The following is an 18,289-nucleotide window of genomic DNA, read 5'->3' on the forward strand; positions in this document are numbered from 1 at the left end:
GTTAGAATAAACAAATGTGTGAGGTTTAAGAAAAACAATTCAGCCCTGGTCAGTTTTTCTCAGTGGTTAGTGTCGGTCCGTGGACCAAAAAGTTGTGGGTTCGATTCCAGTCAAGGGCATGTACCTTGGTTGCAGTTTGGTTGGTCCCCGGCCCTGGTCAGGGATGTAAGGGAGGCAACCAATCAATGTGTCTCTCACATGGATGTTTCTCTCTCCCTCTCCCACTCTATCTGAAGATAATGGAAAAATATCTTTGGGTGAGGATTAAAAAAAAGAAAAGAAAAACAATTTAAATACTTAAGCCTAGGAGTGTTAACTTTTTTTTAAAAATCCAAGATTTCTATTATTTATATAAGGATTTTTCCCCCTCTCTTCTGGTAGGAATTTGTAATGATTTACTAGCTAAAGATTTGAGTGGTTCTGCTTCATCTGCATTCTGCAAATAAAGTAAGAAATGTGATCAGAAAAAGAAAAAAAAAACACAACAACCCACATGACAAAAGCAAATTACATCAGATGAGGTCTGTAATGATGAATCAAGAAAGGCTAATTTTGGAATAAGCACATCAACATGACCACATATTCCTCCACTCAGAATAAAATTCTATTTTCCTCTAAGCACTAGTAATTTCCGACCTAGATAAAGCAGACTTAAATGCAGTGTGCATGACTCACTAATATTTCAAGATACAAAATAATAATATTAATAGCTAACATTGGGGTTGAGTGCTTACTATGTCCCAGGCTCTGTCCTAAGCACTTTACAGTCACTCATTGACTCTTCACAATGACCCTATTATTTTTACTATCTTACCGATGAGAAATGGAGGCACCCCCAGATTAAGTGACTTGCTCGTGATCACACAGCTAGTAAATGGTTAAGCTGTGTGACCCAGACACTCCTCCACTTACTAAGTTCTTTCCAGTCACTCACCCTGCACTGCTGCTCATATTCATTTCTCATCTGTGTCAGCCTTTCTTCTTGCAGAAAGAATTCAGCACTGCCGGGATCGAGGTCACCAAACTAGAAAAGGAAAAGGAGAAAGCTGTCATTTTTCCAAGTGTCCTTCTTTGACCTGTCTCATACCAAAGGTCCCAGTTTCTGGTGTTCACCCAGTCTCTTGAGTACGAAAGGAATGTGACATTTAAGGAGGAACCCCACTAACTGGATGATGGAAAGAACATTCTAGAGGGAGGTGTTCAGCTAACACAGGGATCACTTCTAGTGTCATGCAACATTTTCCTCATACCCAACTTCTTAAATGATATCTCTGCAAAAATGACTGCTTCCATTAGCCATCTAAATCCTCCCTAACAGAAAAGTTCTTGGTGGCATTGCTTTTGCTCTTTTGAGTAAACTGCACTTTGGGCTGTGAATCAGGAAATCAAATTTAAACAGATTTACCTTTTCTGCTAACACATTTTCCAAATTTCGTTGAAGTTTATTTGTCAAATTCTCATACTCTGCCAACTTCTCAGCATTTTCCAGAAGCTCATTTTCTAGACGACTGTTTTCCTGAAGAAATTTGAGGGAATTAAACAGGCACAGATTAAAAAATAAGCCAACTGTTGCACCATGTTAGATGAGGCATAAATCAGTGCTCTAGACTAAAAATTTATTCATTTTGAAAGTTTCAGATTAGACAAAAGTAACTATTTTAAAAATAGATGTTTGTCTTATAATCTAAAAGTCTGCCTCCTCTTCTTTTTGACCTTATAGAACTGTGCTGTCCGATACATAGCCCTGAGCAGTCCCGTGTGCGTACTGAACACCTGAACTGTGTGCAGCACAAACTGAGACGTGCTGTAGGGTAAAATGATCCCTGAATTCCTGATAGTACAAAAATATAAAATAGCTCATTAATAATTTTTGTACATTGATTCCATCAAGATGATGATGTTTGGGATACTAGATCAATGAAATAATTTAAAATTCATTTCACCTGTTCCTCTTAACCCTTTAATGGGGCTATCTGAAAATTTGAAATTACATGTATGGCTCGCATTGTCTTTCTATTGGACAGCATTGCAATAGAAAATTTAATGATACAAAATCATTCTCAATGTATGAAATGATAGAAAATGGGTTTAGCTAACAGCAAAAGAGAAGTCAGAAAAACTATAAAAAGTAGAATAACTCAAATCAGTTTTTATTTAGTGATGTTATAGTTTGGTTTATATTTATTTATTTAATTAATTTATTTATTTTATCCTCACCCGAGGACATTTTTGCACGTATCTTCAGACAGAGTGGGAGAGAGAGAGGGAAGAAGAGAGAGAGAGAAACATCGATGTGAGAGAGACACATCGAGTGGTTGCCACCCACATGACCCCAACCAGGGCCAGAGACAAACTGCAACTGAGGTACGTGCCCCCCAGCAGGAACTGAACCTGGGTCTCTCTGGTCCATAGGCCAACGCTTTAACTGCTAAGCTAAACTGTCCAGGGCTTGGTTAATATATAATTTACAATTTTATTTTGGTTTAAAGATGTAAAAGCTACACACATATAGGTTTTTCATAATTGATATATGTTTAAATTATTATAATAAAATGAAGTCCACAATGGGTGGAATTTTTTCTTGTATATATAATATTTGTTAGAGAGATTTCCACCCACATTTGTTAATATATATTCATATATACAGTCACACAGACATGCCGTTCGACCTATTTTCTATTCCAATGTTAAAAGATGATTGGAAGAACAGTATTTTCCAAGTGCATTTTGCCAAAAGAATATAGAGCCAACATATGTTAATGCATTCTAGTTCACAGCCTCTCACAGCAATATGGGATAAGGAAGAATGTGTTTGAAGCATTTAAAAGTGCTCCTTTTCCCTAAAATGCCAATTCTACAACTCTAACCTTTCAAACGATGTCTACATTGCGATGTCAAACAATGAGGAGCAATCTAGCGTACCAGGCCCGTGCTCTCTGGGCACTGTGGAATCAGATTCTGTTCCCGGCAACAGGGAATGTACCGTTTGGACTGCGGGGCGGGAGTCAGATACGAATACAATGATCTAGGATCAACGGGGAAGTGCGCTATCTCTGGCAAGAACAAAGTAAGTGAAATGGAAGTAAAAATGTAATGTGGCGTGTTGGAGAAAACAGAGATGGGGGATTAAAGACCCCTGAGGAGCTGGGCGAGCTGAGGGCAGGTGCAGTGGGGTTGGGGGCATGGCAGGGGGTGGGTAGCGAGTGGTTCCTGAGGCTAGAGAGCTATGACAGCCCCTTTTAGGGGGCTACCGGGCTACCACATTGCATCCTTACAAAGGGTAAAAGCATGATTGTGAGTGTTCCTTAGTAAGTAACTCTGGTGGCCATACAGAGGTCAGACAGACAGAAGAAAGGCTGCACGTTAAGTCCACTGAGACATTGGGATGGATTGTGAACCTGCTCAGAGCCTGTGGAAATGGAGAGGAAGTGGATAAATCTGAGCCGCAGTGCAGAGCATCAGCAAGACTTAAAGACTGATGAGTGAGGATGACTGAGGATTTTAGCTTCTGTGACTTACAGCACATGGTGATGATGTAGATTAGGGAGAAAATTTGAGAGAGGATATAGTTTGATGGTTAGGGAGTGAGAGTTTTTGATGTATGAAGTTCGGGAACCTTTCATAACCTCAACAATAGTGAATATTCCGTAAGTCCAATTACCTTCCAGACACTGTACGTGTAGTATCTCAGTTAATCCCCGTATCAGTGCTGTGGGGTAGGTATAATGATGGTGCCCGTTTTGCACATTAGGAAACAGGTCTAGGTAGCTTGATCAAGGTTTTCCAGTAAGTAGTGGTATCTGGACTGGAACCAGGCAGTCTGAGTCCAGGACTCCCCTCCCCGCTTATCTCTAGACTACAGATAGTATCTGGTGCCGAAGTCCAGTGAAGAGAAGAATCAGTTCCCCTACTGAGGCACGGGGAAGGAGAGGAGGTGTAAGGGAAGAGACAGAGAAGCAAAGCTGATGGGCTCAGTGTGGCAGGAGACAAGGCCATTTGCCAAGAGTGAGGGGGGAGGGGAGGGCAGGGAAGAGAGAGGGCATCAACCTGGGGAAACAGCCCTAAGGACCCAGTGTGGCTCCAGCGGGAAAGCAGGTTAAGATACACAAACCAACACTTGACAAACCAGAAGCATGGATACCCCTGAACCCAAGATCCCAGGGGGCTTTGCTATGTCTGGGTTATGACCCAGTGGGGCCAATGGACGGGAAGCCTTGACCGAGCCCTGCACAGACCTGCCCTCTTACGCAGCTGCTGTTTCCCCAGCAGGACAGACCAGAACCAACAGGAGGATCGATTACCTTTAAAGAAAGGGCAAGGCGGTCCCGGATGTAGTTCTCTTCTGTTTTCGCCTTTTCAATTTCCTGCTCCAGCTCCAAACGCTGCTTGCCCACCTGCTGCATGATCTGCTCTCGCTCCTGTCGGAGTTCATTCTTCAAGGCTGCTATGCGTTCCTTGTATTCTTCATCCAGTTTCCTGTGAGGAGGGAAGACCGTCAAGCTGCCATCCAATCCCTCAGAGATTCCATTAGGAAACAGTCACAGAGATGGGAAGCAACTTGGGAAAGTATCTAGTGTATCCTGCTCGCCTTTAGGCTTAGCAAGACCTCGCTCACTCCAGGCAGCTGTGGCTAAGCAGGCAGGCAGGCAGAGCCCCACTGCACTGCCCTCAGCCAGGGTGCTGGGTGAGGAGGGCCTGGCCCTGCCAGTCGCACCTGAGGTTGTGCTCATTCCGCCGCTCTATGGCCGCATGGTGATCGTCCACCTCTGAGGCCATTAAAGACTTGAGCTTCTCGGCTTTGTCCAGGTCTGACCGTAGCTTCTCTTTTTCTCTAACCACTTGATCAACACGCTCCCTAGAATCAGAAATAAACGGAGTTAAAGGGAAACCATCTCTAAGCAACAAATAGACCCAAAAAAGCTCTCATCGGGCTTGCTTCAACACAAACACAAAACCAAGACAACTAAAAACCTTCCAAAACAGACACTCCACAGCTCCCTTCAAAAACCTACTGGCAAAGACCTAAGCTCTCCCTCATTTTCACAGTCGACAGATGACAGATCAGCCACATTTGCATGTGGAATGAAAGAATGTATGTCACAGGCATCTGACCGACTTGCCGGACAAGTAGAAAAGAGAATGAATGAAGCAGGTGAACCTTTGCCCAACTCACAGCAGATGCCGGATCTCAGCCTTAAAGCTGGCCAGGGCCGCCTGGTGCACGCTGTTCTTGGTGACCAAAAGTTCATTTTCAAGAGCCAGCGTCAATTCTGTCAAGTTGACGTTTCCATCAAGGCTGAACTCCAAGGCCTAGAAATCAGAACAAGTCCAGGAGAATCACAAGTTCTATCCTCTGAAAGCAGAAAATGTGAAGGTGAACAAACCCAGAGAGCAAACCCAAATCTATAGTCTAGAAGGTGGATGGCGGCATTTCTTCAGTCCAGGACATAATTAAGTTCTCTTTAAGGAAACCATAACATGATTATTTACATGTTTGTAAAGAAAATGCTATCTGGCTCTTTCAATAAACACAATGTTATAATTCTGATCTTTACCAAACAGAGATCAGTTAAGAGCATTTCTCTTATCAATAATTTAGGGGTTAAAAACATGGGAAGTAGTTGGCAACGGATTCCTGGTTAAAGGGGGGTAGGAAACGTTACCTGTTATTTCTGAGGTCTTATGAATAGAAGTATCATTAATGAGAAATCAAATAATCAAAGCACAGTTTTAAAAAAAACCCTGGAATTTTTCCACCCTTTCCCGATTTGTCGTCTGTCTCCCGTTCTGCCGCCACACCTTCAGGATCTCCGGGCTGTTCTCGATGCCCTCTTCCTGCCAGGTGTCCAGTATCCTCTCCACTGGCGCGTAGCCCATCCCATCATCCAGGCAGGAGAAGACCCGGAAGCCAATGGTACTGGTCATCGCCGATGGGGTTGTATTACGTCGTCCACTCTCATCAAAAGACTAGAGGAAAAAGGAGACTTGAGCAAGCTCCAGCATTTCAGCAGGGTGTTGGTGAGACCAAAGCTGGTCAGTCCTGGCCACACGGAGCAGAAGGCATGTGTCCCTAATTTACACTGCTAGAAAAGTCGTGCGGGCCCCTGATCATCTTTTCCCAAGTGAGCCAAGAATGCAAAGCTCATCAACAACTACTGCTCTGGTAGAGAGTTCCTCTGTATGGGTGAAACGTGTCTCTACATAACACCAGGTTTCTTCGTTAGCCAACATCAAGGGGCATAATTAGTGGTCTTGCCACTGTGTAATTTACGGTCATTTCTCAAACCCGACGTTTCCTTCTCAATGATTTAGACTTTCTTTCTCCTTCTTTTGCTTCTCTCTTTCTCCTTAGTGTTTTTCCTCAGACCACCGATGAAGTCATTAAAAAAGCATTCACGTGGGCTTAACTCCTACTCATAAAGAAACCCCTTCCCATGTATTTCTTACCTGCATGGAGAGATGCCTTTTCAACTGTCTATATGGAGTAGATGCGGATGGTGTAAGGGATTTTCCATTTCTGAACAAGCCATAGAAAAAATCTTCTACACTCATTGTGCCATCAGGATCAAGATTATGGAAGACTTCCTCAAGCATCTAGAAAAGAGTAACCATATATTTTAAATATTTCACTCAAAATAACACAAGGAACAAAGTACACTTCTGGCCAATAGAAACTGGCACCAATGCTGATCCCAGGACTCCAGAAATATAACACATCCCCTTATTCTAATTTCACTGAATTTGTTTTCTTTCTAGTCATGCACCCTTCCACCTCACACACACGAAACAAAAGTCCATCTCAACACCTTCATAACCTTTACACAAGTTAGCAATGAACTGTTTTCTCTTTTATTCACTTTTAGAGCAGGTAGTCTTTAATGTTACTACATATTATTCTTATAAATTAAAAAAAATTTAAATATATAGCTTCCTAGTTGTAATAGTAAAGGTCAGTTGAACATTGAGCCACTGTACTGTGGTGACTCTACATAATATTGTGTTTACATTAAATTTTTGAAATTGGTATGTTAGCGCAGACTCGGGATTTAGAGTGTTACTTGGAACAATACTGCATGTTTGGGTTTTTGGGTTTTTTTGTTTTTGTTTTTTTTTATCCTCACCCGAGGACATTTTTCTATTTTTTGTTCAGATAGAGTGGGAGGGAGAGAGAGGAAGCGAGAGAGAGAGAAACATCGACGTGAAGGGACACATCGAGTGGCTGCCACCCGCACAACCAACCAGGGCCAGGGACAAACGGCAGCCGAGGTACATGCCCTTAGCGGGAACCGAACCGGGTCTCTCTGTATCGCAGGCCGATGTTCCGACCGCTGAGCCAAACCGGCCAGGGCAGGTTTTTGTTTATTTAATGCTTCAGCGTGGGAGAAATGAAATCGGATAAGAAGGATTTTGTGTGTGTACAAGAAGGGTTCCACGGGATACAAAGAAGGGAATTTTGCCTGGCCATTTGGCAACCTCTGACAGTAATCAAATGGTCCTCATCATATAATGGCAGAAGAGGATACTGGACCACAGTCCTTTCTACAGGCTTGTCTAGGACCTGGTTTGCTCCGTAGCTCAACAGAGGAATGGAAAGGGGATAAAGTGGATGAATCCCTGAAACACAAAACAGGGAGGGGAGGCCAAGACCTCTTTCTCCTCCTGGCAGTCAGAGTTTTCTTTATTTGGTGGGGGCTAACATTTTTCAATAGGAACAAGCCTCCAAGGAACAAAACAGAAATCACCCGAGAATCCTGTTAAATGTGGACACTGATGTAGTTAAACTCGGGGACGGGGACTGAGAGTCTGTGTTTCTAACAAGTTCTCAGGTAATGCCCATGTTGCTAAGTAATAGACAGAATAAACAACAAATTTACTCTTACTGCACTAAAGCCTACAATTAATTAGGTCCATTCTAACAAAGGCCTCTTTGTAACACATTTTCAAGATTCATTTCCTAACTCTGGACTATAACTAGAATTCCTGTCATCTCAGAATTGCTGATTTAATTCTTCATGTAATTGCGTGAGGCATTTCTTTCATGTCAAATGCTTTTTTCCAATTCATATCCAATAGGAAACATCTGTCTCTATTCCTATTTATATACCACTTCCTCTGAAGAGGATTCTAAAATAACAACAAAAAGAAACATTCTAAAGAATGGAAATCTTTGGCAGAAGCAACAGTTCCTAACGGAGAATTGTGTGATGAAACCGAAAGATATTTGGGTCAAGATTCTGAGGCTGCCAAGATCTTTTAGCTTCTTTGTTTTGTTCTTATCAACCAAAAGAACGTCTTCTTAGAGGACTAGGCCTTCAGGACCATCAAACCAGAAGCCACAGTAAAATCCAGCTGTGCTGACTGAAGTTAATAAGCATATTTTGGCTCTAACATTAGATCCAAACTGCTTAACTTTGTGACCCTGGCCACATCATGCACAGCTTCCAGATCGCCTAAACACCCACCACCTGATCCATTCAAGGTGCGTCCTTCCAGTTATTGTACACGGGGGGGTGGGGGGGAGGGGGCAAGTGGTGAATGAAAAGGATGTGGATGCAGAAGAAGGGGGATAAGCAGAGTTGGGCTGGAAAGAACACAAGTCAACCAGGCAACTAGGGCCCCCCCTGCAGCCTGTGCAGGAGCTGAATTTAGAACCCTAAGGACATTCTTACTCCCCATGATGCACCAGCCAGGTCTTTGGATGGTTGATTTCCTAATGTGTAAGTTGCAAAATCGTGCACCAGAATAGGGACCATGAATCCCAAATACCCCCAGAGACCAGGAAGGTGATATATGAGGCAGGATGGTCCTGAGACATTAGAGAATAGTGCCATTTAATGCAGTGACCTGAACACATGAGGGTATGCCCTGTCCAAAGGCACTAGGCACTTCCAAAGCACTAGGCACTTCTCACTGCCGGCAAAATGGAGCCAAATCCAACTTCTAGAAAAACTTCCCGATTTAAAAAAGTGCAGCAAAAAATGTCAATTTGTAAACATTGGGCAGGCCAAATAAAATAGCCTTTGGGCCATATTTGGCATCTAGGGTGACAGTGTACCATCCTGGCCCTACAGATGTCCTTGCTTCTTGAAAGCAGAGTACAAGTTACAGCCATAAGCCACTGACTCTAGTTCCCCCTTCAGGCTAATAGAAGCAGCAGTGATCTCTCTCTCTCTAGCTATGAAATGAGGGGGTGACTAAATCTAAAATTGCTTTCAGTTGTAAAATTCTAGGATTCCAAATTGTATGTGGATGAGATCACCTTGAACTTTCAGCTCCTCTGTGGTCCAGAGCTAGTAATACAAAGTACTACAGTTTTCCACGATTGTGTTTAGAGGAGGAAACGGACAAGTAAAAGCTATGCTCAATAAGCAACCCTTTACTCATCCTCAGATCAGGGGAAACTAACTAAATGTGCTGCTTCTTTTCCTAGGTGCTGGAAACTCCACCACAAAGATTCAACTCCCCGCAAGTGGCTATAGTTTATTCCAAGAGTTGTCCTTAGACAAATAATCCAAGTTTGTGCAATATTTCTTGGCAAAAACAACCTAACATCATACATACTTCTCTGGTTTATAATTTAGGAGGGTGCATTTAATTTTATGATTGAATAGCCACCACTGAAAAATAAATGACCACCAAGCCATTAAAAAGGTAGTCACAGGGCATCTAACGGTCACATACACAAAGAAGAAGAGAACCAGAATGAAAAGCTTTTGATGATACATCTTTTTCTGGTTTAGGAAATACCAGTTATCCCCTGAGCAAACAGACAGCATGGTTTCAAATATTATTATAAGCAGAGTTTCCCAAAGCTACAACTGAGCCCTAACCTCTAAGTCCCTCCAATCCTTGTTTTCAGCTCTCTGAAAGACTATCTTGGAATTTTTTTTATATTATTATGTTTCATAACTACTCCTATGCCCAGTCCTGCCTGTTCCCCTCTTAAATTTTCAGAAAACACAAAGCTCAGAATTTTACCAAGCGAGGATTTTGGGGGCTCCTTTAAGCTCTTCTGTGTATCTTCAAAACCATTAAACTACCTTGGTCCATTTCCTCATGACCAGAATATTGTGAAGGCTCCCGGCTGGTCTTCCAACCAGATGCTCTGTTTACACCAGTATGCCCAAAGATGCTCCGACCATCCTCAGCAAGCCGCTTTTTCCTATATATTACTCAGTCCGCTGCAGAACCCAAGGATGATATTGAAATCTCTCCAAAAACCTAATCTCATCATCCTGGCCTTCGAAATATTCCCCAAACTCAAATCCATCTATTTAATCCTTCCTCTACACCTTCCCTACATTCACACCCATGAATGCCTTGTCTACAAATACACCTGACATCATGGCTGCACTGAGCTGGCATCTGACAGTCGTGCGGGGTAAAGTGCTTAGCACAGTGAGGAGCAGACATGGGCTCAGGAGGTGTCAGCTATGGTCAGTATTTCTTTTCTACAGCACAACACGAGCTCCTCAAAAGACAGACTCTTTGTGGCTGACTTCCTGGGGAAGAAAAAGAGAATGGAGTCTCTATAATTTACTGCAGGAAGCCAAAACATGGCTGTTCCTAGCCTGTGGCCAGTTGAGCTTTTATCATGATTGTTATTCATGAATAAAAATATGATGCATGGCTTACCTCTCCATCAACATTCTGCAAACCATACTGCTCACAGATGGAGACCAGCTTCTTTCGGTTCAGGTGACCATCACGGGTAATCCCCAAATCTTCACAAACCTCCTGCAGTTTCTCTTCTATCCAGTCTTGGGGAGGGGAAGTCCCACTGTGGGAGGCATTCAAATCATCTGGGTTCCAAAATCTTAGCTGGCCTGAAATAAAAGCATGCATTGTGTTGTCTCCAAAGGGACTGCAAAGACAGAGACCTATTCTCAAAGTAAAAAAATGTGCCTTTTGAAAGTAAAAACGATTAAAAAAAGACTATGAATATTGATTCCATTTTGACTTGATTCTGAAGTTCAAATGAAATGGAACCATTGGTTCTTAGGCTGCAGCTAGAACAAACAGGCGCTTTTACTGGTCAGGGGCAGGCAGCCCCATGTAAAGAATCTCTCCCGTGCAGTCACGCCAAGGTTCTGGTCTTGTTTCACTACAACGGAGAGCGCGCACAGGCGCAGGCCCTGGTGTGAGGGGAAGAGAAGGCGGGTGGAGAGGCATGTCCAAGAGCTTTCCCCGCCCTGCCTCACCTGGAGCTACCATTCCTATCGTTATCATCTCCACGATCTTTCCAGTCCAAGCACTAGCACTGCTTTTACTGAGAAGAAAATGATTTCGTGATACACATCATAAAGTAATCATAAAAGTCTCAAGCTTGTTCCCAAATCTTTACACCTGTGACTATTCTGACTGGCAAACAATCCAACTTGAAAGCATAAGCATTTGCGAGCTGCCAGTTATAAATTATATATTAAGGATAAGTTTTATCTGAAGACTTAAAGATCAAACTACTTACTTAAAAATCAAAAATTACCTTCCAATAAAAATTCTCACTTCTAGTTAAATTTTCCACTTACCTATTTATTAGAGAGAGTCTTTAAAGTCATTACTTAAACATGAGATGATTACTGGCACAATTTTGTGTGCCTCGAAGAACTTGGAGGGTTGAGAAGACCATTTAGTGTTATTTATCAAGGAGATGAGGCCTAGAGCTGCTGTGTCTTTCCAGGCTGCAGACCTAGAGAACACCCTGTGATTGCACTCAGTAGTTACTCTGCCAGGGGAGGTTGCAGAGTAAGCTGAGGTTCTGTCAGCGGAACCACAGTGCCATCTGCTGGCGAGAAAATCAACGTGTTTTGCTGTTTCTTAAATACATCTAAAACTTGTCCAGAGATAACTGTTCACCGATGATTTCAAAGTCTATATAAGACAGTAATTAATATATCGTGAAATTCTACATCTTAGTTCCCATATCTTGCATGATATTGAATTTTAAACATGATGTTTGTATTTTAAAACTATGAACTATCAATTGGGAATGAATTTTTTGTTGCTCTTCTTAAGGTTACTTCTTAGCTGGCCTCAGCATGCAAGGCTGTTAGGAGAAGGCTAGATGCAGGAAGGGGAGTGTGGAGAGTGCCCGTGAAGCCCTTCCTTCGCTGACACACACTCAGTTCCTACCTTCTGCTTCGTACTCCTCACTGCGTTGCGTTTTCCAGTTCTAGAGAAGGCAAGAGAAAAAGATCAGTGTACTTTAGACCTTCCTCAGTTTTCCCAAGACCAGATAGCATTCTGGCTCTGAAATCATCATCTGCGTGAGTCACATGACCCTAAGAAACACTGCACAACCTGTGGCAGTATTTCACCGAGGGTATGTCTCTCATGATTGCGACGTCACTTATTCAACAGCACCTTCTGTCACAACCAATAAAACCAAGCCAGAGCAAATATTCAGATTTCACCAATCAACAAGAGTTTGTATGCATGCACTGATGAATTTGTTCTTCAATAAATATTTATTGGGTGACAGGTATTTTGCTACATCTTTGGAATGCAACTATGAACAGGACGAACATATTTCTTGCCTCGAGAAATTTACATGCTAATGAAGACACAAAAACAAAACAAAAACAAAAGTATCAAACCAAGAAGTACAATATTGTAGTGTATTAAGTGCTATGATGGATACCTAAATGGGATCCTTCAGACTTGGGAGATCCGGGTAGACTTCCTGAAAGAATCAATTTCTAAACTGAGACCTGAAGGATGAGCAGGAGACGAACAAGGGAAAAAGCAAGGAGCAGCTACTATTTGCTGAAGCATGGAGGCGAGAATGAGCCTAGTGTGTTTGTGGCACAGTAAGAGGGTAGAGATGCAACCTCCCAAAAAAGGTAGGCTAGAAAGTTCAAATCTACATTGCTGATAAATTACATTAAAACCAGTGAAATGTATCTGACCTGGGCCATTTACTCCCTTATCGTGCTACGTTACTACTGAGTCCTTTCTGAGTCACAGCACACAGCTAAGCTTTGCTAGTGCACAGAAGTGCTCGGCCAGGAACACGAGTCAGAACCCAAATGCATGTGTTGCTCCGCTGGCCAACATGGCACAGGCCTGCTCCGAACAGGGGCAGCGAGCAGGTCTACCGTGGCCTTGGCCTCACCGACGAGCTGCCTAATCACTGCTTTTGGGAGATTCTACAACCATCACTGGAAACTCCAATGAGAAACGGTGTATCCCTCCTTTCAAAACCCAGCTGCCGTCTCAGCAAAGAGCCAACTTTAGGAATGAAACTGCCTTTCACAGCCAATAACCAGCCTGCTCTCTGTGACGGCTGAACTGTACAAGATGAACTGGTTTCTCAGAATCCTGGAAGAAACTAAACAGAAAGAGGAGCCCAGTTACCTCCTGTCTCCAGAGCGTGGATTCCTCACGGCAGGGCGTGTGCCACCTGCAATGCTTAGATTAAACGTTGACTTTCCATAGCTTGTTCAAGCTGATATGAGTTGAAGCACTTCCTTCGGGCGACCTAAGCACAACTACATACTTTGTTCCTCTCCACACTCACTTCGTCCTCTCCTCTTTACTGAAGGAGAACCGTCCACCAGGGCGTCATGGTTCCATGTTTTAGAAACATACTGAACATAGCACCAATTCAGAGAGTCCCCCGAATTTTGCCACACTAAACTGAAACCACAAACTGACAACGCTGAGGTGGGCTGTTCTTGCCATAGAAAAAAGACATCAAAGAGCTAAAACTCAAAATATACAAGTTCACTACAACTCATTCATATTACAACTGAAAGTCACTAATCCACACGGTATCTGTGGAAACTGAACCAGGGTGCAGTGTGGTTTTTGCTTGTTTGTTTGTGATTACAGTTTTATCAGCCCATATTTCCACACAAAGACCTATCTCCAACCTGGATATAAGCATGGTAACGGGAGGAGGGAGCAGGGAGTAAACAGTCCTCCAAAGACTTTCTTACACTATTGTTTCTGGGCAGAATTCAACTGTTTTTATATTTAAAAATTTAAATCAATAAAGTCTATCTATCTATCTATCTATCTATCTATCTATCTATCTATCTATCTATCTATTGTTAATCCTCACCTGAGGATATTTTTCCATTGATATTTTTGATAGAGTAGAAGGAAGGGAGGGAGGAAGGCAAGCCTGGAGAGAGAGACACATTGATTGGTCGCCTCCTGCATGACCTCAACTGGGGCCAGGATCGAACCTGAAACCCAGGTATGTGCCCTTGACTGGGAGTCAAACCCACAGCCATTCCATCCACAGGCTGACACTGTAACCACTGAACCAAACTGTCCAGGGCTCAATAAAGCCCCATTAATAAAAGCACCCTGCCTGTCTGGTCCTTCTCTACTTATTTCCTCATCCAACAGAGCACGTGATTTAAATGCTCATAATACTTTGACACCCCAATGTGCAAACTCATTTAGCATTATGAGTTGGACAAGCCCTAAAAGAAAATCCATTAAATCCACCTAAAACAAATTAAATGGGTTTCTATGGTCTAAGAACCATTTGGTCAAAATAAAACCTACCACCCGGCCAGTGTGGCTCAGTGGTTGAGCGTTGACCCATGTACCAAGAGGTCGCCGGTTCAATTCCCAGTCAGGGCCCACGCTCAGGTTGTGGGCCGATCCCCAGTGGGGGCATGCAAGAAGCAGTCCATCAATGTTCTCACTTAATCAGTGTTTCTCTCTCTCTCTCCCTTCCTCTCTCTCTCTAAAATCAATAAAGAAAATTATTTAAAGCCTGGCCAGTGTGGCTCAGTGGATTGAGCATCATCCCATGGACTGAGAGGTCCCAGTTCAATTCCCGGTCAGGGCACATGCCTGGGTTTGGGCTCAATCCCCAGTAGAGGGCCTGCAGGAGGTGGCTGATCTATGTATCTCACATAGATGTTTCTATCTCTCTTTCCCTCTCTCTGTAAAAAAAAAAAAAAAAAAAAAAATCAATGAAATATAAAAAAACAAAACAAAATTACTTAAAAATAAATAAATGAAACCTACCAAATCACACTCAGGGAATTTTTTTTTTTTTTTTAAATATTTTTTCTTTATTGATATTGAGAGGAAGGAAGGGAGAGGGAGAGAGACAGGGACATCGATGACAGAGAACATCGACTGGCCACCTCCTGCATGCCCCTCACTGGGGAGGGGCCCACAACCTGGGAATGTGCCTTGACCGGGAATTGAATTGGCGACCTCTTGGTGCAGGGTCCACACTCAACCACTGAGCCACACCGGCCAGGCAGGGTATGGTTTTTAACAGCACCAACTGACAGGAGAAATGGCAGGAGAATGAGTATCACTGGACATGAATAATGATGGGGAGTTGGAAAAATGCAAACACACCCTCAAAAAAATTATTGGTAACAATTCATAAAGCAACAAGGTGTGTATCTTGCTACACAAAAGCTTATTGTTTACATTTGCTCACTTCTCAATTCATTTTAAAATAGGGAGCAATTAGCTCAGAGGAGCAAGAGGCTACAATACACTGTCGCCAACATCTCCTGAGTCTCTGGGACTGGGTGCATGTATCTGATTCCATCCCCAGGGCAGTATTCCCTGCCCTGTTTTCCTGATTCTCACCCCTAACTGATGAGAGATTGAGTTATGGGGGTTAAAGTACAACACAGGAGCCAGATAGCCAGGCTCTGAATCCTGGCTTACCTATCAGATTGGGTTTGGACAAGTCTCTTAACCTCTTTTGCCTCAGTTTCTCCACCTATAAAATGGGGATAAAGTAATACATATTTTTCAGAGCTGGGTAAAATGCTCAAATTGTGACTAGTAAATAAGAATTTTATGTCTTATTTTTATTGGACATGTGTTTATGTAGTATATATTAAACTTATGTTTGCAATTTTTTTATTATGTTTAAACTTAAACCATTAATTTGGGTGGCCTTGGGGAGGTATCAATTATTTATATCAGTTTTTAAGAAAAATGCCAAGTCTCCAGCAAATATGCACAGAATACAAAACAGACAATTTGCATACGAGTCAACAATTAAACAAATGTGGGGAAAGGTTCATTTCCACAGCAATCAAAGAAGTAGAAAGGAAAACCAAGGAATCATTTTGTTCCCATTAAATTAGAAAAGTAAGATATTACTCCTATTACCATCAAGGTCATAATTTAGGCCTGTTTATGTTCCTGGTAGCAGTGTAAATGGATATTACCCTTTTAGTAAAGCAAATGACTAAATGTATCAAAAGCCATAACAATATTCATACACTTTGAACCCAGTCATTTCATATAATTTCTTATGGCAATAAAATCAAAGGAAGAATAAAAACGTAGACATAAATACATACATTTAGCATTTTTCTGTTAAGAGTATTGAAATAATCGACAATGGGCATAAAAGTATAATGACACATCACACTGTAGTCGTTAAAAGAATAATTATAAAACTATGTAGGAGTACAGAAAAACATCTTATGAAATGTTAAGCAAAAGACCACAACAAAAATGCTATCTATACTATAATTACTGCTGGCAAAAATATTTATACCATTAGACAAAGACTGGAAGGAAATAAAGACAATGAAGTAGATACATTTGTTTGATGGATTATGGGAAACAATTTTCTTTTCTTAACTGTTATAAGTGTTGTTTATACAATATAAATAAGTATTTCACTGTTTCTTGTGCCCACCTGGTGACAAATTCTCACTAAGTGGGTTCTGTGGCTTGAGGGTGTGGACAAAGGGACGCTCTTTCCCTCTAGTACTGACCACACTGCAGTGTCTGCAATGTCCTCTGACACTGTGACATGCAGAGACGGCCTGGTGGGAGGTCCAGGTGCTGCTCAGGAGGGTGAACACTGCTGGTACCACTGCCCCTCAAGCTTAGCCAAGTGTGGAAACCTCAGGGACACTCATCTGAGATCTACGCTGGGGACTGCGACCATGACCATCCACATTCTTAAGACAGCCTAACCCAGCGGCATCAGGTACACCACAACCTCCTCAACCCCAGGCAGCACCAGTAGCTTAAATATTTCACACAAACTCTTAGGGCAAGGGGTGGTGAGGTAAATCTCTAGGGGTAACAATTTTCCAAGTATCCCTCCCATGGCCCTGTGTGAGAACTAGATCCAGGGAGGACCAGGCCCTGTTTGGGAGAAGCAAGCTTATGCTAATAGCTACCTTACATTCCAGGACCACCTCAACTGGAGAGGAAGTTTGCCATCCCCATAAAGAGGGAGGTAAGCACATGGCGGCTGACCGTTTGTTATTCAATTGCAGTGGGGGGGGGGGGAGTGTGCAGGGGGGGTGCAGGATTCATTCACAGCTCATTTATTTTCATTCTCACTGCCTGGAGCCCATCCTTGGTTCCAATTTAAAAGCAGGGGAGAGGAAGGGGAAGGCAGGTTAAAAGGTTGGGGGATTAGATGAATCTGGCTACTGGAATATCACCAATAAAAGGAGGCATCATTCTGGAACAAGGTCCTTTAACTGCTGGTCGGTTACCCAGCAGCGCAGGCCCAGCAGGTGGCCTCCAGACCCAGCCAGCCGGGCTGGAAGGGGGATAATCACGAAATTCTCTGGGAAATGGGAGAGGGAGGGACAGCTGCTGGGATGTGTTCTCAACACTAATTCACAAAAAACGGATTTTAAATTTCTTCCCTTGAAATCTTATGTAGCCTCTCACTGGAGAAAGAATAGATATTAACAAAGTTTTAAAAATCATTCTGTGGGGCCCTGGCCAGTTTGGCTCAGCAGTTGGAGCATCGGTCTCGGGTTTGATTCCCGGTCAAGGTCATGTACCTGGGTTGCAGGTTTGATCCTGGCCGCAGTGGGGGTCGTGCAGGAGGCAACCAGCAACGTTTCTCTCTCTCTCTCTCTCTCTCTCTCCCTGTCTCCATCCACTTTGTCTAGAAAGCAATGGAAAAATATCGTAGGATGAGGATTAAAAAAAAATCATTCTGTGGGACTTCAGCTACTGTCGACTCTGGAGGCAAAACAGCAGCACGCAAAACAGCTTCCCTGGCTGTGCCTCTGCGTGTGACCCCTCCAAGCCTCACCTCACCTGCAAAGTGGGCACACGCAACTACTGGGGACATGGAAGCACGCGCCTGGCACTTCGGAAAGGTTAGCTATTGTTATTATTTCAGCCAGAACCATGATGTGCTTAAGGGACTGCAGGGCCAGACTCCCCAAGTTCAATTTCAGTTCAGTTCTACCACTTACTGGCTGAGCAACCTTGGACAAGTTACCTAACTCCCACTGTGCCTCAGTTTCCTCATGGGTAAGGGAATAGCATGCCCCCATGCGGGTGTGCTAGTATTTGGAGA

At 42.9% G+C, this 18,289-nt stretch overlaps 1 protein-coding gene across 11 annotated transcripts in view; it reads right to left on the bottom strand.

The window, feature by feature from the left end:
• Window positions 1-18,289, bottom strand: part of NIN (ninein) — a 111,566-nt gene that overhangs the window by 43,418 nt on the left and 49,859 nt on the right. For all 11 annotated transcript variants that reach the window (XR_004960331.1, XM_036268450.1, XM_036268486.1 and 8 more), the window contains 9 exons: window positions 12,133-12,172; window positions 10,636-10,826; window positions 6,448-6,594; window positions 5,800-5,967; window positions 5,174-5,310; window positions 4,715-4,855; window positions 4,302-4,476; window positions 1,406-1,516; window positions 935-1,024 (listed from right to left, as the gene is read on the bottom strand). Coding sequence is in view for 10 of the 11 variants with exons in the window: in XM_036268450.1 (XP_036124343.1) it covers window positions 935-1,024; window positions 1,406-1,516; window positions 4,302-4,476; window positions 4,715-4,855; window positions 5,174-5,310; window positions 5,800-5,967; window positions 6,448-6,594; window positions 10,636-10,826; window positions 12,133-12,172 (1,200 nt within the window). In the remaining variant the exon portion in view is untranslated. The remainder of the gene's footprint in view (window positions 1-934; window positions 1,025-1,405; window positions 1,517-4,301; window positions 4,477-4,714; window positions 4,856-5,173; window positions 5,311-5,799; window positions 5,968-6,447; window positions 6,595-10,635; window positions 10,827-12,132; window positions 12,173-18,289) is intronic.

This window comes from Molossus molossus, unplaced genomic scaffold (assembly GCF_014108415.1).
Source record: "Molossus molossus isolate mMolMol1 unplaced genomic scaffold, mMolMol1.p scaffold_m16_p_1, whole genome shotgun sequence".
Taxonomy (NCBI): Eukaryota; Metazoa; Chordata; class Mammalia; order Chiroptera; family Molossidae; genus Molossus; species Molossus molossus.